At 47.1% G+C, this 22,659-nt stretch overlaps 2 protein-coding genes across 2 annotated transcripts; both read left to right on the top strand.

Annotated features, from left to right (window-relative positions):
- The first annotated feature begins 7,388 nt into the window (after positions 1 to 7,388).
- LOC100824034 (probable BOI-related E3 ubiquitin-protein ligase 3) lies at positions 7,389 to 9,179 on the top strand. The gene is made up of 2 exons (XM_003579610.4): positions 7,389 to 8,176; positions 8,270 to 9,179. Exons 1-2 carry the CDS (start codon positions 7,691 to 7,693, stop codon positions 8,795 to 8,797), a joined length of 1,014 nt encoding a protein of 337 aa, XP_003579658.1. The 5' UTR covers positions 7,389 to 7,690; the 3' UTR covers positions 8,798 to 9,179.
- Positions 9,180 to 17,896: 8,717 nt separating this feature from the next.
- On the top strand, positions 17,897 to 22,575 carry LOC100824346 (probable alpha-amylase 2). Its single transcript, XM_003579611.4, has 12 exons — positions 17,897 to 18,440; positions 18,516 to 18,555; positions 18,654 to 18,691; positions 19,664 to 19,790; positions 19,867 to 20,093; positions 20,220 to 20,365; positions 20,445 to 20,563; positions 21,089 to 21,177; positions 21,259 to 21,381; positions 21,494 to 21,529; positions 21,947 to 22,045; positions 22,125 to 22,575. Exons 1-12 carry the CDS (start codon positions 18,429 to 18,431, stop codon positions 22,314 to 22,316), a joined length of 1,248 nt encoding a protein of 415 aa, XP_003579659.1. The 5' UTR covers positions 17,897 to 18,428; the 3' UTR covers positions 22,317 to 22,575.
- Positions 22,576 to 22,659: the final 84 nt, after the last annotated feature.

The following is a 22,659-nucleotide window of genomic DNA, read 5'->3' on the forward strand; positions in this document are numbered from 1 at the left end:
TCAAACACGACATCGCGTGAGATGTACACACGTCCAGTGGACACATCGAGGCACTTAACACCTTTGTGAAGTGGACTATAGCCCAAGAACACACATTGCTTGGAACGAAACGCAAGTTTGCGAGTGTTGTAAGGTCGAAGATTTGGCCAACAAGCGCAACCGAAAACTCAAAGTGACTTATAGTCAGGAGAGGCGTGGAGTAGGCGCTCGGAAGGGGTATCAAAATTCATAACCTTACTGGGAAGAAGATTGATGAGGTATGTGGCAGTGAGAAAAGCTTCATCCCAAAATTTTAAGGGCATTGATGCATGCGCTAAGAGAGCTAGGCCTACTTCCACAACGTGACGATGTTTTCGTTTAGCTGACCCATTTTGTTGATGTGCATGTGGACACGAGACATGATGAGAAATGCCAAGTGTTTGGAGTAGGGAATTAAATTTTCATATTCACCTCCCCAATCTGTTTGCATGGTTTTAATTTTCTTATCAAACTTGCGTTCAACATAGTTCTTGAAGTTGTGAAAGACTTGGTAAACATCAGATTTCTTTTTAAGAAGATAGATCCAAGTGAATTTTCTAAAGTCATCAATGAAGCTAACATAGTATGTGTGTTGTCCAACAGAACAAGGGGCAGGACCCCAAACATCAGAGAACACTTGCTGCAAAGGTGTAGTAGAAACACTGGTAGATATGGTAATTGATGACTCTTAGCACACTGACAAGCATTACAAACTGAATCAAGAACATGATCTGTAACAGACGGCAATTTATTGTTTCTAAGAACTTTCTGAATGATAGGAAAAGCTGGATGACCAAGACGATGATGCCACTTTAGAGTGGAGAGGGCATGTCGCCGATTGGTAATCCGCGACTGTGACTGCGATGCAAACATGCTGTTGATCACAGTCCACACTTCATGAGCGTGCTCTAGGCCGATGGTCTGCGTGATTATCTCTTTGGATAGAGAGTTCAGCAGATAGCTAAGGACTTGCTGGTCTCTTAAGAGCCAGCTGCCATAAGCAGGGTTGACGACGACGCTTGTGGTCTTGTCGTCCTTCTGGATCGTGATCTCCTTCGACGGCTCGGCCTCCGTCTTGTCCAGAAGCCCGGTCATCTGCGCGCCACGCAGTGCCGGAAGAACTTGCGCTTTCCATAGGAGATGGTTCTCCTTAGTCAGCTTCTCCGAGGGCGGGGGTCCGAGATTGATCAGCGCCGCAGAGGAGGAAGCCATGGATGGCAGATGAGATGGGAAAACTAGACGATGTGGAAGAGTGGCTCTGATACCATGAAGAGCTTCATGCGCTAGCCAACGCAACCAAAAGACCAATCTGATGGAAGGGAATAGGCAATCCACTTATACTTCAACACTCCCCCACACGTGTGGCTCCCGCAGGCCTAAACGTGGATCGAAAATGCGCTGCAGTTTAATTGCGGCAACCGGGTCTCGAACTCGAGACCTCTTGGCTCTGATACCATGATGATATTGTAAAGCGTTCCAACCTCCCGTAGGAGGACGCGGTGTATATTTATATGGCAACAGGATATACATCAGGTTTGTTACAAGTGCACAAGATCAGGGGATAAGGATGGAGTCCGGTTGGCTTACATCGTACCAATCCGTGACGTTTGTTAGAACAACTATGTCTAACAGAACTCAGTAGCCAAGATGAATTCTAGATATTCTCAGGTAAATTCTCAATGTTAGTTTGTTAATGTTCTTCAGTTAATTTGCATTCGGTAATGCCGATTTTGTTTTGTACGAATGATAGGCCTTTTTTAGTGAAGGAATTGGAGCCACAATATCTACTTCATGACAGCAGAAAAGTATACGAGGTATTGTCACTAAAGAATTTGTTCACTTCTTTGTTATTCAGTAGAACGGTCTTTATATTCTGATCAAAATTAAATACATTGTAGGGTAATTTATCATTTTATCAGTACAATAACCTTATATGCAGCAGGGATCCTTTTCTGCATGCTATCAAGTTAGCGCTTCATTATATTGGTCATGGTAGGAAGTTCTGGACTGGAGGCGTGTACAGTGGAGCCACATGTTTTAGAGGTAGGAAAATTAGTTTTATGTTAAGCTTATGCCTTGGATTTATGTGACTGCATTGCAGCTAACTCTCATTTTTTTAATTTCGGTGTTTCTCTGTATGTTCAGTGTAAAAATTATAAATAAAGGTACTGGGATTTTAATCTTGTTGTCATATGCAAAGCTTTGAAGAGTTCATCTTTTCAGCATTGTACTGCAGGAAACTGAAAATGTCAGGAACAAATGCAAAATGTACCTAGAAAATTGCACGAATGAATGAATCTTGATGAGGACATCCCAATATGGTCAATATGAATTCATATATGGTCAATATGAATTCATATGTGGTCAATACGAATTCCAATATGGTTGAGTAGAGTGTATTTCAAACTCTGGTTGGCAAAGTACTCTAGGGGAAAGATGATGATGTGGCTAATGCAGCACCCATGTGATCTCTTTCCCTAGAGATCCAGCCCCTAGGTAAAGAAATGTTCCACTAGAGCTGTCAAAATGACCCTATGTAAAGCCCTCTTTACTCACCATACTACATGTAGGAGTTTTTCCCTAGAACATTCCCTAGGTGAATTTTTTATCTAAGGTTTTTCTACCTTCACCTAGGGTATTTGGCACTAGGGAAAACTGTGTATTCTAGTAGTGCCTATCAGCTATGGTATTAGCTACTTAGGTGATTAATTCTTAAATATTGAACCAAGGGTGTTAATCTATGGTCTGTTTTTCTTTTGTCTCTCCCAACTCAGCAAAAATATGATACTTCGTATTTAAAGTATTATAGCCTGCTTAAATCAACTTATTGTATTTGCTCCTAGTGACAAGGGGTCTTAAACAAGCATTTTTGTTCTTACTTGTGTCACGGTAAAAGAGCCCAGAGAATTTCTTAGCAACAACTAGCATGTACTCCATCTAGATACATGTAATATTTTGACAAGAATTATGTAACAGAGTGAGTATTAATTAGTATTTGAGATGCCCTTATGTCACTTCTCTTCCTCTCTTATCCCTTCACGCGTCATTAAAAAAACTAAGTAACAAGTCATCTTTATTGCTGGAGATTCCCTACTAGGATAGATTTCATTTCGCATAAGCTTTTACTATGGTTTGGAGGAAGCATATCTCTGTGTACTCTGTTCAGTGTTTGGTAAAAGAAAAATCCACTCTAGCGGCCAGAATCACCATGAGCTCATCGTTAATTTGAGAACATCTTATTCCGTGGCTTGTCATAACAAATCAGCATGCTGTTGTTGTATTGTACCGCATCGAGAAAACCAGAGGCTTTTAATACGCCTGCCCATCGGACAGGAAATGTACTCTATAGAGGCAGCAGCCTCAACCGTTGTGGCAGCTAGCTACTGCCGTTGGCCGTGGCATGTTATTCCGTGGACTGTTGCCGCCTTCATATCGGCACAGAAGGCCTGGGACCGCGACGGCCGGCCGAGCCAAGAGAAAAGCAATCGGAGCATGCATGCATGGCGCGCAGTGGCCGGCCGGGCTGGACCGACCCGGCGCCGTGCCCTGTGCAGTACACACTCTGTAGACGAACGATAGATAGCTCTGTCGGTCAGAAACACTCTGCGGGATCAAGTAGCAACGCTCGCCCCGTGCCGGCCTGTGCCTGTGCGTGGCTCCTGTCCAACACAGCCATTGATGTGTGCCTGTGCTTGTGTTTGTGTACGTACGTAGGCTGTAGTACCAAGGTGTCGTGATGATAGCTAGCGGCCGGGTAGTATAGCAGCTGGTTGCCATCACATCCCATCGCATCCAATGATCCGATCTCGCATGGTCCTGGCCGGCACCGTCACGCACCACAACGTACGTGCGCGCCCCGAAACGGAGCAGGGGCAGGTCCATTAATTGGACGTGTCAACCCACTGTGCACGCACATACACACGCTGCTGGCTAGCTAGCTATAGCTAGAACACTGTGCGTTGGATCGGTGCATGTGATGTGCATGTGTTGTGGCGACCGACTGCGCCAACTGTGCACGGCACGGGAGCAGCAGCATGTACGTACAGGCTAACAAGCTGATCGAAACCAGTAGCCAGCGTGGATCGATCGCGGGGAGGACTGTATGCACGGCCCGATCGAGAACCGTACATGTACCAGGCGCTCCTTGTCACGTCAGCATGGGCGCCGCGCGTCCTCGAGTCGTGAAACATCATGATCATTGCGGCTTGCTGTGCTCCGTCCGGGGTACGGGCGCAGAGCCCATGCATGCATGCATCGATCCACGACCCGGCCACGAGCTATAGCTACATAGCTAGCCAGTACTGCATCATCATTTACGTGCACTGTGCACTTAATCTCTCCATCATCGACTGATTGAGATGTGGATCCATACGGGCGGATGGCGGGAGGATAGGTAGCTCTGTGCTTTCCGAGGCCAGGCCATGGCCCATGGCCAGCAGCAAGCTAAGCAACGTACTGCTCGACCTATACAGTGCTCTTCCAAGGATCGATCATGCTGCATTATGGGCGAGATCGCGACCCCGTAGTAGGGCCGGGACCCCTGCACGCTTGCAAAACTGCAAATGTAGCAGTAGCAGTACCGGCACATGACAAGATTGCAGTTAATACGTTATTGAGTAGCAGGGACGGACTACTACAGCAGCGCTGATCATGAAGCTCGCTATTGAAGCGGAGGGCTGTCGACACGGCCGGACACCGTCTCATTAAACTCTCCCGACTACGTAACGCCCGTGGGAGCAGTTTTGTTTTTGGGAACGCCTGTTGCTCAGTCGACTGAGAAGCAAGTATTTCTCAGTCGACCGGCACTGTGCTGCAGATTGCTCTTGTATCGCTTCTTCCGCCGTGCTTTTTGTTTGTCTTGGTGCTCAGATTATGCTTCGATATTGAGTACCTCGTTTCAATGACAAAAAATCAACCTGAAAAGAGCACACACATGCACGCCCGTGCTGGTCGCAGGAAATCGTGGATTTTAGTGCCCGCATCGAACTAGCATTACTCGTCGGTTTTATCGCATACTCCCTCCGTTTCATAATTCTTGTCTCAAGTTTGATAAAAATAAATATATCTATTCTTAAAAGGCGTTTAGATACATGTAATATTTCGACAAGAATTATGAAATAGAAGGAGTAGAAAACACACAAGGAGGGAGAAGCAGCGCAAAAACGACAGAGACGGCGGCGGGGCGGATGGAGAGGAGCTCGAGCACTCCATATCGAGCACTTACGCCCCTAGGTTTCGCGATGGAGAGGAGCTCGAGCCTTACGCGGGACTTGCCGGCGGCTGCCTCAACCAGCTCCACTGAAAATCTCCTTTCTACGCAGAGGCGACAGCCCTTTCCTTTCTGCTCAGATTATTGTTTGAATTCGATTTTAAAACACCTGGCCAACTCTGTCGAGGGGGGGAACCAATGCACATGCGAAAACGAATATTTAAAAAAAAAACTGGACCCTGTAACCTTCCACCCACCGCGTTCGTGAAATTGCACATATTGATACATGTTGTGCATGCCATACATGAAAACACATGTTAGTGGACACTCGACCCATTCCCTTTTCCTGATCTCATCCATCCAACACACTCTAGCTAGCTTTTTTATCTTTTGAGAAACCAAACACACTGGTGAAACACAGTGGTCTAGCTGGTAGACACACTGGCAGGGAGAGAACGAAGAAAGAAACTACCCTGGCAAAACGTGGTTAATTAGTTATCGCAGCTGCATCAGGCAAAGCAAAGCAGGTGGATAATGCAAAGCAAAACAGCTCGAGTAATAAACAGTGGGCCCTGGAAGCAGCATCAAGGAAAAAAACGACACACACACACTACGCGCACAAACACAAGGACAGAGACAGCTATCTTGGGCCTGCATGCACCTGGACAGGAACTGATAAGGAAAAATTCTGCCCGGATCTCAAAGCTCATCCGACGGTTAATAAGGTCGACTGAGAATAATTTCTCAGTCGCCTGAGAACTAGCAAATTCGTTTGTTTGTTTTTTTCACCTGACGCGCGCAGTAGCAACCGGTCGGTCATGCATGCATGTGTTGTTAATGTTGTCCTGGGCCGTGATCGCGCGCGCAATGTGGTGCATGCACGTACGTAGGGCCGGGCCGTGTCCGGCGGTGCGGCTTATCGATGCAGTGTCTGGCGCAGCGGTGGGCGCAGGGAGGTTGCAGTTCTTCTGGCGCCGCTCGTCACGCTATTCCCGTTGGGGATGTTAATGCATGCAGCTCCGCGGGGAGAGAAGATATATAGGTTGGTACGTGTGCACGGGCAGCTGCAGCTGGACATGCAGCCTTTGGTGCTCCGTGCCGTGCAATGCCATGCAGTCTTGGTCCAGCCCCGGCTGGCTGGTCAGACTCGGGCCGTGCCAACGGCCACGGGGTCGGTACGAGCCATCAAGGCCTGCGGTGCAAGGACAACCGTACTCACGCTGCAAGGCCACCACACGAGAGATCGACGATCGAGAGGCAAATGTGTGTGGCCACTGGCTGCTACTGCACCACGCGCCGTGGTGTTTTGTGCCCTTGTTGGATCGACTCTGGAACCATGGGACCGGCAGATTAATTACCGGTGGCCGTATTGGTAAAGACTGAAGCGCCAGCCGTGAATCACGCATGTAAAATAACCTAAGTTTGGTGTAACTTAATTCCTGCCGCTGAACTACAGGAGTACTCGTAGTGAGTAGATCCGGTTCTGCGGGGGGTATCACGGTCACGCACTTGGCGTTTCGGGAGGCGTATTCAAAGCTGATCGACGAGGCGCGAATAGTAAGGGCGGCCCGGCATTCAATGGACGGTAGGTTGTGTGTGGGTGGGGGCGTGCGTTCTGCGCCCTGCACCTTAATTCTCGCATCTCCGTCGCCGGTGCCGTTGAAACTGCCTGGCATCTAAAAACCAGTTATATTTGGTGCCTATGCTCAGTCCACTAGGACCAGGAGCAAACAGCGTCCTTTCTTTTATTAGGTGAAACGCTCAAAGAATGGGAAAAAGAAAGGCAAACCAGTAGCAGTAGACCAACCACACAAACTCGCACTAAATCGGCTTTGAATTACAGTGGCTAATAAAGTCTGGAACAGCATAACCATCAGAAAAAGAGAGAGAGAAAGGAAAACGTCAAACCTCCCAGAGAGTGGCCCGCCTTTATTATCATCATGCAACGGACCACCACCACCACGCCACAGCGCGGCAGGGCAGCGGCAGCCCCACTCTCCACATCTCACATCACTCTCCACGAATCAATCGCCACACCAGGCAACAAAAAACCGAGCAGGAAAAAGAAAGCAGGAAAGAGGAGGAAAAAGCATTCCACCGTATAGAGCCAGTCGACGATGGCCATTATTAAAGGCGCGGAAAAGATTGAGAGATTGGGGAGGCGCATCCGTCCAACCAGTCGGGTTGCGTCCCTCGTCCAAATAAACTAGAGGCAGACAGCTTTTGTCCCCTTGCATGCACACCCAACGTGTCTTCCCCGCACCGACGCCGTATATATAACCTCCCCCCATCCTCCACGCCTCCGCTCTATCTATATCTATCTATCCACCTCCCCCAGCCGTTTCCGCTCCCCAACCCAACTCACGCATCCTTCCTTTGCCTTCCCCGCCATCTCTCTATTCCTTCCTCGCCGAGACAGGGTGGTGGTGGTGGTGGTTGCCACTCAAGATCTTTCTTGTCGCAATGGCCGTGAAGCAGGCGCGGTTCCTGCCGCACGCTTTCTCCCACGACATCCACGCCTTCGGCTCTATGGAGGCCGACGCCGCGCCGGGTGCCGCTCAGTTTTTTGATGAATGCGCCTGCAACGACAACTACGCCATGGTTGGGATCGGGAACAACAACAACACGGTGTTGAGCGATCTCCCGCGAAGCGAGCTCACCTGCAACGACAACTACGGCTTCGTGCCGAGGAAGCGGGTGCGCATGGCGGCAGAGGAGCCGGCGAGTCTCGTCGACCTCACCCAGGCCCAGCAGCATCGCTTGGTTCTGCAGCAGGCGGCGGCGATGCACGGCCTCGTGCTGCCTGGCGACGCGCAGAGCAGGGCCGTGGGTTCCGGCGCCGCGTCCACCAGCGGCAGGATGCAGGCCAATGCCGGGGGCCTCTCGCAGGGCCTCAACTCGCTGCTCTACAACCAGGGATTGGAGATGGACGCGCTCATCCGACTCGAGGTATGCGCCTGCCCATGGTGAAAATTGAGTTGCCGGTTCATTTCGATTGCACAACGGTGTCTGACTCGGGCGTCGTCTACGTTTGTTGTGCAGAGCGAGAGGATGCGCGCCGGGCTAGAAGAAACTCGCAGGCGGCACGCGAGAGCGGTGTTGGCCACCGTGGAGCGCGTTGCGGCGGGGCGGCTTCAGGCCGTAGAGGCCGACCTGCTTCGCACGCGCTACCGCAACGCCGAGCTGGAGGAGAGGCTGCGGCAGATGAGCGCGGAGGGCCAGGCGTGGCTCGGCGTCGCCAAGAGCCACGAGGCTGTCGCTGCGGGGCTCCGGGCCACCCTGGACCAGCTCCTGCAGCCCCCCTGCGCCATCGTCGAGGGCGACGCCGAGGACGCGCAGTCCTGCTGCTTCGAGACCCCGGCGGGCGACAACGCCGAAGACACGGCGTGCAAGGCTATTGCGGCTGCGGCGGCGGCTCCGTCGTGCAAGGCGTGCAGCCAGGGCGAGGCCTGCGTCCTGCTGCTCCCATGCCGGCACCTGTCGCTCTGCCGCGCGTGCGAACCCGCCGTGGATGCCTGCCCCATGTGCGCGGCCACCAAGAACGCGTCGCTCCATGTCCTGCTGTCTTGATCCTCCAACTCAGCGAGCCAGGCCGTCGATGTAGTACGTGCGTCGCGCGGCCGGGCTCGGCGTCGGTGTCTTAATCTCAGTTCTTTGGTGTTTTCTGCCGCTCTCGGGCATCGTGGTGCGGCACCTGCGTCACGTGATCTTTGCGTGCAAGTAAAAAAGTTGTGTTTTTTTATTCAGGGGAAAATGTTTAAATTTGTGTCTAGATCCCAGACTAGTTTGTTATGTGTTCAAATTTAGGTTTTAATGGACTGAGCTAACTTAGTTTTTGCTGTTCCTCTTTCTTGCGGAGAAAACTGTTCTTTTCTTGTGGAGAAAATTGTTGTCCTATGGAAACTAGAATTACAGCAATTTTGGGTTTCACAGCGATGAAATTCCGACAAAATACATGGCACTGTGTTTCTGAGTCTGGTCCTTCCCTCAAAGAAAGATGCGTCACGGTCAGTATAATTTTACTCTTGCGAACAAAATTTCGATGTTGACCAGTCAGTCTAAAGATGTGCCGTGCCCAAGAACGTAGCTAACGCGGTGCGCTACGAATCTGCCTCGGCCGTACGCGTGAGTTGTCATGTGCCCGTCCAGCCCCACTCTCTGTTTGCTCTGACCGCATAAATTGTCGTAGCCCTGTACAGATTAGCATTGCCTGTACAGATTTGACTTGTCCGGCCCCGGTGCGTCAAAGCCATGCTCAGATCGACTCGAGCGTTTCACTCACGCCAAGTGACTGACGCAGCTAAACGTCAAGGACCATCCTTCTCAAACGGCCGACAGCCTTGAAGGCTGCTATGACGTGCGTTTGGTGAAACGCTACACAGTTGCGAAGAAGTACAGCCCCTTGCATCGGACGGGGAAGAAAATTTCGGGGAAGGAGCCCGTCAAAGACGAGGAAATGGAGCAAAGGGACCGTGGACCGCGCGTCTCCATGCAGCTAGCAAGGCTTGCACAGATGCATGATTCGTTTCCTGCGTGCATGCATGCAACTACTGGGGACACATGCTTGCATGGGAGTGGGGGGCGTGAAACGGCCGGCAGCACAGCAGATAGTACAGTCGGATTAGATTACGGCAAAGATAAGACTGCTTTGAGTACTTTTAAGCCATCGTCTGTAGCTTACTTTGGTGTCTACCCCTGCATAGCTTACTTTGGAGTGCTCCGTAGTGCGAGTAATTTACTGCACTTTTGTTCTGCGTACGCATTGGCCTTTTTGGACAACTCGAACCGTGTGACAGGAGGTACCGCCAGGAGTAGTAGAAAAAGAAAAGCGAGCTACCCGAGAACGTGTTAAAGCCGGAGTTGCCAGTCCAGTCCTCCGGCACTCCCTTTGCTTTTCCGCCTTTGCACTGCATCTCTCCTCCCTTGTGAAGCGTGACGGATCAAAGCAAGAAATCAAGCGTACAGACTCGGCCTTTCGCCCAGTCGGCCTACTCCTACGCTGTACCCCTCGACTGTCGACACCATCTGCTCCCTCTAGCTAGCTTGCCGCCCTCCTTTCTACCTAGCTATTCTTATCTTTTTCCGTCGCTATTCGTGCTGGACAAGCAGACGTATAGCAGTAGTAGTGGTGGTGCAGTAGTGCAGGGTCGTCGTCGAGCATATGTGATCTCGTTCCAGATTCGCCTTGTTTATTTATTTTGTTGCAGCAGTTGTCGCTGCTATGCCTTTGCATAGACTATGGGTTTGCTTGTCAGTTGTCACCTCGGTTGCTTTTGTGCGTGGGGGGTACTACTGGAAAAGCATTCTGTGGACGCCTTTTGGCTTCAGGTTGCTCTGCCCAGAATTGATAATTCATCCACGCTCTTTATGATAAGTCACACACACTCTTTACGTAGACCAATGATCTCTGCATGCGTGCCTAATCGGTTCGTGTGAGTGACCGACTCCCTACCTCTACCTCTAGGCGCTCCGATCTCTCCGTAGCATTAATCAAATATTTAGTGCAGGCCAACACGGCAACACGTGACAATGGATTCGATCTTAAGATATGATTCCCCTCGCAGAATTTAACCCAGCTTGTTGCCATTCTATTCCCGTAGTGGACCAGATATGTCTGCTTATATTGGGAGAAAGCTCATGGTGGACTTTAAAGGCCATGATTATAGCTTATGGGATTAGTTTGTTTACTTGTTCAGTCCACGTTCGGTGCGCCACACAAGTGCATCTCTCTTTCTAGCTCTCAGGCTAATAATGTTTATGGGATCCCTAATCTTACTACTACTACCCGCAGAAAGCTGGAGTGGACTATAATATTAGTAGCAGCTATAATTAGCTAGTGCATCAAGGGTAGTAAAGCGTTTCTTTAGAACGGCAGTTTAGGATTAGGGAGTGATTTAGCACCTAATATGAAAGAGTGTAGTAGGCGATGCGTTTTACAGTGACACAAAGTTGGTTCCTCGCAATGAGGTGGCTGGAAAAACCGTGAAGCCGTCGCTTTTCCTTCTAGATACAATCATCCAAAGGAGCTACGGAGAAGTAGGAGTCTTCCTTTTTTCGCTTCTTTCAAAACAGCAGAGTCTGCTATATACAGTACACTACTACAGTACGAGAGGCAGAGGCAAAAGCGCATGATGCTTTTGTATGTGTTATCTGGATTCTGGGCCTCACGCAATTCCATGGGTGGTACCTTTTTTTTTGGGCCGTTGAATTTTTGTGCGCACTCCACATGCATAGACGTCCATTTCTCTAGCAAATCCTTAAAAACCAACCCAGCCTGCACTTCCCATTCCCAGTCTTAAAAGCATTTTTTAGGTACTGATTTATTCCGGGCGAAACAAAAACCGCATAAGTGATCCCATCTACTCCCTCCGTCCAAATATAAATATACGAGGAACGCACACATCTCAAGATTATCAATTTAATTGTCAAAATATAAATTATATGACATAAAAAATATACCATTAAAAATTCATTTGACTACGAATCAAATGGTTTTTTATGAAATATAATTCATATTTTGATAGTTAAATTTGTGATCTTGGGATGCGTGCATGCCTCTTAAAAAGGGACGGAGTTAGTATTGCCTGACCACGTGCCGCCAGCCCACCTCTGTCCTCTAGTCGTCTTCCTCATTGCGCACTACATAACAACACGCACATGTCTCGTGGAATCACCATTGATCAGTTCCCTAACTCTAGATCGTTTCTTCTCAATTTGAAACCTGGGATTTAATTTGCACCAATCCACAGACCAATTCAGGGAAACAATTTGCCGTTTTCCCACAGTTTACCATCCGGCCTTGACGTCATTGATAGTCGACCTTGAACCTCCAGAGGGAGGGCCACGCTAAACGGTGAGAGGAGGGAGTCGTGGGGGCGGCTAGCTAGAGGAAGGGGTTGCAGGGACTGGTGTGGCCAGAGGAGGGGGGGGGGGTCATAGTGATACATACTCTCTCCGTCCCATATTAAGTGATTTAAATTTGTCAAAGTATGAATGTATATGTGCTCAAGAAACGTTCAGATATATGTAATAAAAATGACTTAACATAGGATGGAGGAAGTATAAGGGATCCGCTAGAGATGCTCTGAAGGTCGGTGACTGGGATATGTGAACTTTTCCTCCGTCACATGTGAATTTTGCGTTTTCTGACGAGCTTGGGGTGAAACTCCGCACTAAATAAGAAATGTTTTGTATTTTAGCATGCAGAGATGCAGAAGATCGGCAGGCAATCCTTTTGTTCATATCCTCAACCTTTATACCCCAGTCCGTCGTAAATCCAGCTCATCAGGGTCAATAGTATTTTTTTTTGCGTGAGATAATTTTCGTACAGTGCTTATACGATGTACGCTAGCTATAATGTTAGACCTAAACTTATTTCCCGGCTGGTGTGAAATCAATCAAGCTAGCTACAAACTGAACTCTCACTGTACCGTCAATAGGGAAATATAGAAGGTGCCTGTTATGCCACAGTAGATCTCTCCGAGTATATGTGTTTTCACGTGCTGTTGATCGCGTTCCATACGTGTGCAATTATTCGTGCATACTAGTCGGAGAAAGACATCGATAGGTGGAGTAATTGACGCAAAGAAGCTCACGAGAGGATCATCCTTTTCTGATACCTCGAATAGACAACTCAACGCAGGTTTGCCGCTCACTACGGCATGGTTGAAATGCCAGACAGCGACTGAGTTCGATATTCATCACAAGATCACAGGAATAGAATCGTCCGTATATATAGCCCGTAGCAGCCAGGCACAAACAGAGATATATGCCTTTCGACCACTTGAGTGTACTTCCAGTTCAAGCATAAACGCGAGATATATATTCTCCCGCCACCTCTAACCACTTTATGATTCTTTGCGTTCGCCTAGAATTGTTGCTGCTTGGATGTTGGACACCGGTATATATCATGGCTTGGTGCTTTGGAAGGTTTGTGATCGGCTGGTCGGCTACGTTAAAGCATGCGATTTCTTTGTTTTTTCCCGGCCGAATCCATAGATCGATGGATGGAGACGAATTGGTTATCCGAATGGAATATGGAATTGCTGGGTGATGGAGCTAGCTATAGCCAGACCGACGGCTTGCACAATATGATTGCCACTAGGAAAACGAAAGGAATCAAGAAGGCCTAGCTAGGCGAGACCGTGATCGAGAGGCTGAATTAAAGGAGAGAGCGAGGAGATCGATCGAAGGGGACATTGACGCACTGTCTGTAAGATCAATCGCTGGGCGATGCACGTAGGCATTCGATGATCGCTGCCAGCATTGCTAGCTTTACGCAAGCTGCTGCATGACCGACCGTGTCCATATCCTTAGCATCGATTCGTGATAGGAAAATTCGCATGGGAGGAGAGGGGGGCGCATGTGCCCGTCCGAACCGGAAAACACGGCACGAATGTGAATCCAGGCAGGACGCCACGAATCAATCAATGAACCCGTCCATATGAATGGACGCAACACGAGTGGAGTTTTGTGACTGTGTGCGCCCACAATTATAGGTGCCCCATACGTACATATTCCGGTCGCTCTCGGAAAAGGAGATAGAAAGGGCGTACTCCCCGATCGATGTGACCTTTATTTAGGGCCTCCTCTGCGTGTTGCCCGGGCATAAACGTACTCAGCCTATGAAACGAGAACTCGATCGGGACCCCGAAAAGTGAAGTGAAGACCAAGAAAAAGGCGCCTCATCTATCAACGACAATCATAGCATAGCAGCCCGTGATGCCTATTCTCCTCTGACTAAAACAGGCAAACAAATCTCGGTTTTGGGCAAAAGTTGCTGCTACTAAAAGCGAGTTGTTCCCCTCCCGATCGATGCGAGGGATCCTCGCCACTCCCATGATTCCATCTTTTCCTCCAGGTCCTCGGCTCGTGCGTTTATGCCCCCACTTAACTATAAAGCACTGGTATATAGCATGTCCAGGACTTGATCCTTGCTGCCAAAAGATGCATGCATGCTGCCTGCCTTGCCTTTGCCTCCCATCATCATCAACACCACCACCGGCCGTGATCTGCTTTCTCTGCGTCCGGTCACTTGCTGGAATAATCTTTCTATCTATCTACCAACCTAGTGAGCTATCGTCTCACCATGTAATGAATAACAATGATTATGGATAATACAGATCACGCATTATTATGTTATGGTGCTACTAGTGGTGGTCTACGGGTGGATCCATTTGGATGGAAGGAACTCGATTCCTTGCTCCCCCGCCCTGTCGATTATGATGGATGATCCAGTTGGAGCTAATTAAGTGGAGCAAGCAGCAAAAGTGTAGAGCTTTGGTATTCTCGATCATGTTGGTGGATGGGTGGACGCCAATGCGGCAATGCCCAACAGGGGCGCACTCGGCCCTGTCTGACGACAGACGAGGTAGCCGTTCGGCGAGTCAGCGAACTGCTGTTGCTGACAGCGTCCCGTCGGCCGGGCCAGCTTCCGGGAAAGATGCAAAAGCTACTACCTGTGCATGCCATGCGTGCCGCCATTGGTCCGGCTGTGATCATCTGCTCTGCATCACTGCATGCGTGTTGTTGCTGCTACTGTCGACCCAACAGTACTGCCTCGCGTGAGTCTGCTTCTGGGTGGAGGAACAATGGTACAGTAACTAGCCAACCTTTTCCACACCTTTCCTTTGCGGAAAGCTTGAGGCTCCAACGTGGAACTGTTGCCCATCCAGAGCCGTTGACAGAAAGGCAATGCAACCTTGTTTTTGGACAGAAGCGATTTTAGATTGAGATTTTACGATCACCTGGAAATGATTTTACATGCTCACTTAATCGGTCGTTACTTTTTTTTTTACTGTTAGTCGATTCGATATTAACGCCATGCTATGCACATGTGATTCTGAGTGCATTCGAGTTTGGCATTTGCCAACGCATTTTTTTAAGACGAGGAATTGCAAGTTTCCCCCTCTCCGTTTTAGATTTGCAACTTCTTTTGCCAGACGTAGAGCAACGTCGAAGGCTCAAAACTGAAGGTCAACATGTCACCTTTGAGGATTGGATGTTCCATTTGTTCACAGGCAAGATGGCCAAATGGGCTTATATTGGTCCGATCCATCACGACTAATTTTTGTTTGGCCCGTGGATTGGCCCGATACATAATGCTCGTCTTTTTTTGTCGATAAATCCCGATTGCAGATTCCTGCAGCTCTTCCATATACAAAGTCAGACTAATGGATGCAGTAAAAAAAAAATTCAGACTGAAGACACCAAACACAACGTGCAAGTATTCCATACTTTTGACAATTTTCTGTCCGAACCATCCAGGCCTGCTCTGAATCACGACAAGAATAGATTCTTACTAGAAAAAACAAAAAGGAAAAAGTACTCAGAATCACATCTCGAAGAGGTTAACAATAAATCAAGGGTTAATTGGATCTATGGCACTATCTATTTCACCGGTTAGAGATATGCCATTACAAAAACTTGACTTAGAGAAATGCCACTCTAGTTTTCCTATACCTATATCAATGCCATTCTGTCCACTTAAGACCAATAAGTGTTCATAAAATACATGTATTTCAGCATAACATTATTTACCATAATACCGTTATTTACAACGTTCAATGGTATGTTCGAGTCTTCCAGGCGCCATAAAGGTTAAAAAATAATAATTCAAATTTGGCCCAAAATTCAATCTTCTCAGAAAAATCTATAAAACTACAGAAAATAAAAAACAGTAATATGAGTCCACCCTTAGGGACGGGATATGAGAAACGCGTGGGGAATAAGAAGAATAAAATTGTTTGACTTAGGATGGGAAAAAATTATTTGTATAGAGCTATGTCTATACGTATCTAGACAGTATGTGTGCTGGTATTGGACAAAATGGCATGAATAGAGGTATAAAAAAGTTGAGTGGCATTTCTCCAAGTCAAGTTTTTTTAATGGCATATTTTCAACCGGTGGAATAGAGAGTGGCATAGATCCAATTAACCCATAAATCAAATGGAGTGCCCAATCGTCGCCGGTGTGGCAATGTGGGAAATCAAGTCGGCGTACGCGATCGGACTGAGACCCAGCACCTTAGCGAGAGGAAAGGCATGGCGTGTATCCACCGTTCATTTCAATCTGAAGGCCAACGACAATTCAAGCTCATGAGCGCCTGTGTAACTAGTCAACGAACGCAGACAGGGGAGAAAAACCTTCGTGGTTGCTTTCAGACGAATTTGAGATTGTGTTTGGTTCCTCCTCAAATTTGTCCTACCAAAATTTTCACAACAAATATTAATTTGATCTTTGTTTAGTTGGGAAACTATCTCACATCTTTTTTCACAAATCTGGCCAGTTTTTTACCAACCAAAGGTCAACAAAACCTTAATGAAATTTTTGATTGGTAGGTCAATGGGCAAGAACCAAACATACACATACCCTGAGGCTCCGACGCCTCACTCCAACGGCTTCATCCGCTCACCCTGCAAGCTAGAGGAGTCCGGGGGTGACAACCTCGTTCCTGCGCGCAAGGACACATCCAGCTTAGCAGCGCGCCAGCGGCCCACATTCACTGCTCCAGCTCGGCTTCCTTCTCCCTCAGCCATCGCTTGCGGCCGTCACACGCATGGTTTTAAATAGCGCACTATGACATTTAGCGCCGGTCTCCTCCAGATGTTATAAACGCTATAGCGTGCTATGACATTTCAAATAGCGTTTTGCAAAATAAATGAATCAAATATAACCCAAAATTAAAAGTTTCAGCATAACAACGTACTAAAAAGTTGTCAATCATTTACAAGATCAAGTCAATGACACAAACATAGATTTGAAGCATAATTGAAGCACTGGAGGCGCTGCTGTTGGTGGCGAGCTGGAGGAAAGGCGGCCTGTTGCGAGCTGGAGGAAGTAGTTGTCGCCCCCGCTGCCGGTCACGAGCTGTAGGATTTGCCGCCTCTATCCTCATGGTGGAGCTGTTTAGGTCTGAGAGACTGAGACAAGTGATTTTGAGGCTGTACTTTAGGCCGGCACGGTACTATTTGGATTTTGGACGCTAAATCATTTAGCGACGCTATAGCAAATACTCCCTCCGTTCCTAAATGCTTGTTGTTGTTTTAATTCAAGTTTGCATTAAAACAACGACAAGTATTTAGGAACAGAGGGAGTAGCGTTTAGCGCCATTTAGCGGGCTAATAGCGAGAAGAGCGACGTAGTGAGAAAAATTGCTTACACCTAGCGTCGGGTCTCCAGATACGAGGAAACAGCGTGCTATTTAAAATCATGGTCACACGTGTCAGTCCTGGTACTGCCGCCTCCGCACCTTCTCCAGCTCTTAGGGTTTGTCCGCATCTCGCGTCGATCTCAACATTGTGATGGCACAACTCCGATAGGAGCTCATCAATGGCGAACGACACTGCCGCGGCCGCTAGTCGGCAACAGGGTCGACGCCGACGACACATAATGCTTCACCTTCCTGCCGCGCTTCCGTGACGCCGCCAACGCCCCGCCGACAGTCGCTGGCTATGGTGGCGCGGTAGTTGCTGTTGGTCGCCGCGGCCGCCATCGCGGACGCGAAACCAAGGCAAGAAGTGTGCAAGGGGTCAATTGTTGCCTTGCGCCGGTTTTCTGACCACGTGAATCATTGCTGGTCGTTGGATTTTGAACGGATGGTGGATATAGGTGGCAGGGCGCACGGTGACTTCCGTCTCGAATCATTACCAGGCGACCAGCTCGTTTTTTCTCAACTGTGCGCTGAGGTGTGGGCCCATAGGCCCACTGTTTTTTCCCCAATTCTTGTTCCTCTTCCACTCGACCTCCTCCGCCGTACAATCCCTCCAGCCGTCCAGCGAAGCAAATCAATCTTCCACTCGACCTCCTCCGCCGAACAATCCCTCCAGCGAAGCAAGCCAGTCGCCTTGGAGGAATTCTCTCCTAGTCCTCCTCCTCCCCACCTCTACCCAAGTGGTTTGATCCATACGGACGGGCCAATTTCTTCTGTTGGCGACGAACCGCTAACCTGCTTGTATTGTTCTGAGATTTACCGTGAGTAATTTAATCCCCACATCTCTTCCCGGAATCTATATTTCAATCCACCCCTCTTGTCGCGGTTTTCGTCCGAAGCGTAGGGTCATATTCCAGAAATTTTGGGGTTAACAGTAACCCGGAAACCCCGCGTTTGATCCGCCCCCAGCCCAGCTCCGCCACATGTGTCATATTCTGATGGGATCGTAGGGCTTGTCTACGTTGCGCATTGGCGAGGTCGAGACTTACAATGGGCCAGATGGTGAGTGCGCAGTCACGTGGTACTTTTTGAGGTCGAGACTTTGTCTGACGCCCCTGAAATGACGAAATTGTGCAGGTTTCGGATGGTGTTGTGCAAGAACAGGCAGCTCGCAATGGTAATGAAGACATAAAGTTCACATATTTTTGCAGTTTTTGATTATTTGGTTGAGCATCTGATAGGATTGCGGTTGCTTTGTTGCATTTTCTTTGCCAGGTGGGATCATTAAGAATGGAAGGGAAATCCTATTCCAGGTAAGAATTTGTCTAAGCACAAATCTTCTATCATCCTATGTATCAAATTGGTGGATATCATGATATGTGCTAGTCTGATGCCAACAAGAATGTTCTGCAATGTGCATGCACAAACTATCCAGATTTCACGGATACTATTGCGTGCTATGTGTTCGGCGATACGTTGGCATATGTACATACTTAAAATACATAAAAATATAGTGACTAGCAGAGAGTGAGAAGACTAGGAGGCGTCCAGAATCCAAAGGGAGGTGGTGTGAGAGGGAGCGGTGACGAGTTGACATCCAGTTCTAGGTTGCATGGGAGGGAATCACACTTGTTCTGTGTGTGTGATGTATTGGAGGTGTGCCTGTGCTTTGTGACTGTTTCTATGAAGCATTGAGAGTTCTGGTTCGCGTGGGTTACGTGGTGGATTAATTAGCGGTATTGTATTGGGTTCGTGATGGCCCCCAAGTTCAGTTTTTCTTCTTCTTTGGCCTGGGATATCACAAATGCACCGAGAATTATCAAATAGGTACCATCTATCATGATTATTTTTCAGTTTTATTAAATGCAAATTATTTTTGTACGCACCGGTATTGGGAAGTATCTGAGAGGTATCGTTATCTGACATGACATCCAGTACAATTATGGAGACCCGATGAAGTAGCAGGGTAATCTAGCGCTGTTCGTTTCGAGTTACTTTGCCCCCTGTGCAAAGCGCAGACACGCAAATAAGATATTTTCAGTTGTAGTTGGTCTGGTGTTCATTCTAAGGTGATTAATGTGTTGGTGAGTTTGCATTCGTGCATTGTTGTAATCTGCATTTATCTTGACATGGCTCACACACCAGAAAGAAAATCACGGATGAGCTATGATTGCTTCACGTATGGTAATGGCAACAGGGGTAGTGCCTTTGTGATCACACTAACACTCATTTAACGACCAGATACTAGTTCTCTTACATGTTTCCTGATATCAACTCTTTGTCAGGCATTTAACTGGGAATCTCATAAACACAACTGGTGGAGTAATTTAGAGGGCAGAGTTGCTGATATAGCTAAATCTGGGTTTACGACAGCATGGCTGCCTCCACCGACACAATCGTTATCTCCAGAAGGCAAGCTAGTTACTAGTTCAGCATTTCCTGTTTTAAGCATTGTTACAGAAAAACAAGTCTGGTGTGTTTTCCACAGGCTATCTGCCACAGAACCTGTACAGCCTTGACTCTTGTTATGGTTCTCTCGAACGGCTAAATGCATTGATTCAGAACATGAATGATCACAATATAAGGGCTATGGCAGATATAGTTATTAACCATCGAGTTGGTACTACTCAAGGATCCAATGGGATGTATAATCGTTATGATGGTATCCCAATAGCATGGGATGAACATGCTGTTACATCTTGTTCCGGTGGGAAGGTGACCATGTTGACTTGCTTTGTGCAAGATATTCCTATTTTACACTGCCTTTTGCTTATTGCTATAGGTTGATGGATAAGTTCTGTTATCAGACATTACTCAACTTTGGTACAACTTCATTATCAGGGAAACAAAAGTACAGGCGATAACTTCGATGGGGTTCCCAACATAGATCATACCCAACCATTTGTACGGAAGGATATTATTGAATGGCTGATCTGGCTTCGCGAAACCATTGGTTTTCAAGATTTTCGTTTTGATTTCACGAAAGGGTAAATATTTAACTGACTAGAAACATACTATGAAAGAAAAGGGTTGACCCTAATTTGTAACATGTTCTGTTTAGTGCAGTTATGCTTCAAAGTTTGTGAAAGAATACATTGAAGAATCAAAACCACTTTTTGCAGTGGGGGAATACTGGGATAGTTGTGAATATAGCGCCCCTGACAACCGTTTGAGCTACAATCAGGGTAAGAGATTTGTAGTGACATCCATACTGCAATAGTGCTGTAATATCGATCCGAAGTACTCGGATAATCCCTTGATTGACACCAACAAATATTACTTTAATTTACATATTATGTCCTTGTGATTGAGTTTATCAAGTAGCCACTGTGTCGGTTTCCTCTTCAATGGCTCTGCTCAACTTTTTTTTCCCGAACACGCCAAGCGATGTGTCATTTCCATTGAGAAGAAAGCGCAAGAAGCGCAAGTACTAACAAAGGCAATAGAAAACGAGACCCAAAGGAGGATCAAAGAAAATGAAAAGAGAAGAAAGGAAAAAGCCGAAGGCAATTATACAAGGAGAGAGCTAGGTCCACCGTCCGGGGGGCGCGCATGGCTCTGCTCAACTCTCTGAACCGGTTTTGAAATGGATGGTTTCATGTACTATTTTGAACGAGAGGCAGTTATATAACTATATTGTCTCTCTGCATATGCAACTATATGGATGAAATAAAATAAAAAATGTAAAAGCAACTTCTTCTTTTCTCCAGATAGCCATAGGCAGAGAATTATCAATTGGATAGATAGCACTGGAGGACTTTGTGCTGCGTTTGATTTCACAACGAAGGGTATTCTTCAGGTTAGAAATGGATCATCATTCTACTGGAGCAAATAAGTATCTTAAGGGATAAGTTTGAGCATTTTAGTGTTTCTGGAGCAGGAAGCTGTGAAAGGAGAGCTGTGGCGTCTGCGTGACCCTGAAGAAAAGCCGCCTGGTGTGATGGGGTGGTGGCCTTCAAGATCAGTTACATTTATTGAAAATCATGACACAGGTTCAACTCAGGTATACCAATTCCATGTTTCTTTTCCTTGTGTGATCAAGGCTAACTTTTCTGTGTTTTGAAATGTCTAAAATGTGTTGGTAAGAAAGCTAATTGAAAGTTCTTTTATTCCAGGGCCATTGGCCATTTCCATCCGATCATGTCATGGAGGTATGCTATGAGGACTTTGTATTGCTACAGTTATTTGTACTATTTCATATCCACAGTACTGGTTTCATTACAAGTCAATGACCACGGTCTACACATTCAAGTTACATAAATAATTAGAACTGCGATGATGATGATTTTATAAAACGCTGTTTTCAATTATAATGATTGTAGTTCCCCCAGTTATTTCTCACATTAAGAACTTCAAGAAACATTTATAGCTGCTAGTTCATCATTTTTTGAAGACACAAGTCTATATCGATATTGTATCGACTTGGTCAGAAATACTGTTAGTCACCTGGTACTATTATAAAATGAGTTGTTTATCAGCACACAATTTCCGATCATTCGTGATAAAACAAGTGCCCTGATCTTTTTGGAGATGTCACTAAGCAAGTGCATAAACTAATGGTCTTTCAGGGATATGCTTATATACTTACTCATCCTGGCATCCCCACGGTGTTCTATGATCATTTCTATGACTGGGGAGATTCTTTCCATGATGAAATTAAAAAACTGGTATTCTGCTCATACCAATTTATTATAATGCTCATCCATGATAGCTGTCTGCTCTAAATTTTGAATATTTTCTACTCAGATGGAGATTAGAAAATGCCAAGATATACATAGTCGTTCAGCTGTGAAAATCATGGAGGCAAGCTCAAACCTGTACTCTGCAATAATCGATGATAAGTTATGCATGAAGATCGGAGAAGAGTCCTGGTGCCCAACCGGCCCAGAGTGGAAATTGGCTGCATGTGGAGATAGATACGCTGTGTGGCACAAGTAGGCGGCTATAAGCAGCACCGATGTAACTTATCTGCCGAAACAGAAGATTAGCATGGTAACTGAAATACGTAACACATAATATTACAGAATACTCACACTTATGATATGTGTAAGCGGAACCGGATTGCTTGGTTTGTGAAGAGGCGCTGGCGCGACTCTCCTGCCTTAGTTGAGTCTGAGGACCAAGCCCAGCCGGCCACTTTATCTGAATGTCAAAATTCCTGGCCAAATTTCAAAAATGAAAGAAATTTGTATGAGCATATCGTGGCATTATTAAATTCATAAATTCATTTGGTTCACCAATAATACAGAGCAGCACCTTTTATCTCTGTACTCCGTATGCC

Source organism: Brachypodium distachyon, chromosome 5, assembly GCF_000005505.3.
Source record: "Brachypodium distachyon strain Bd21 chromosome 5, Brachypodium_distachyon_v3.0, whole genome shotgun sequence".
In the NCBI taxonomy this organism is placed as follows: domain Eukaryota; kingdom Viridiplantae; phylum Streptophyta; class Magnoliopsida; order Poales; family Poaceae; genus Brachypodium; species Brachypodium distachyon.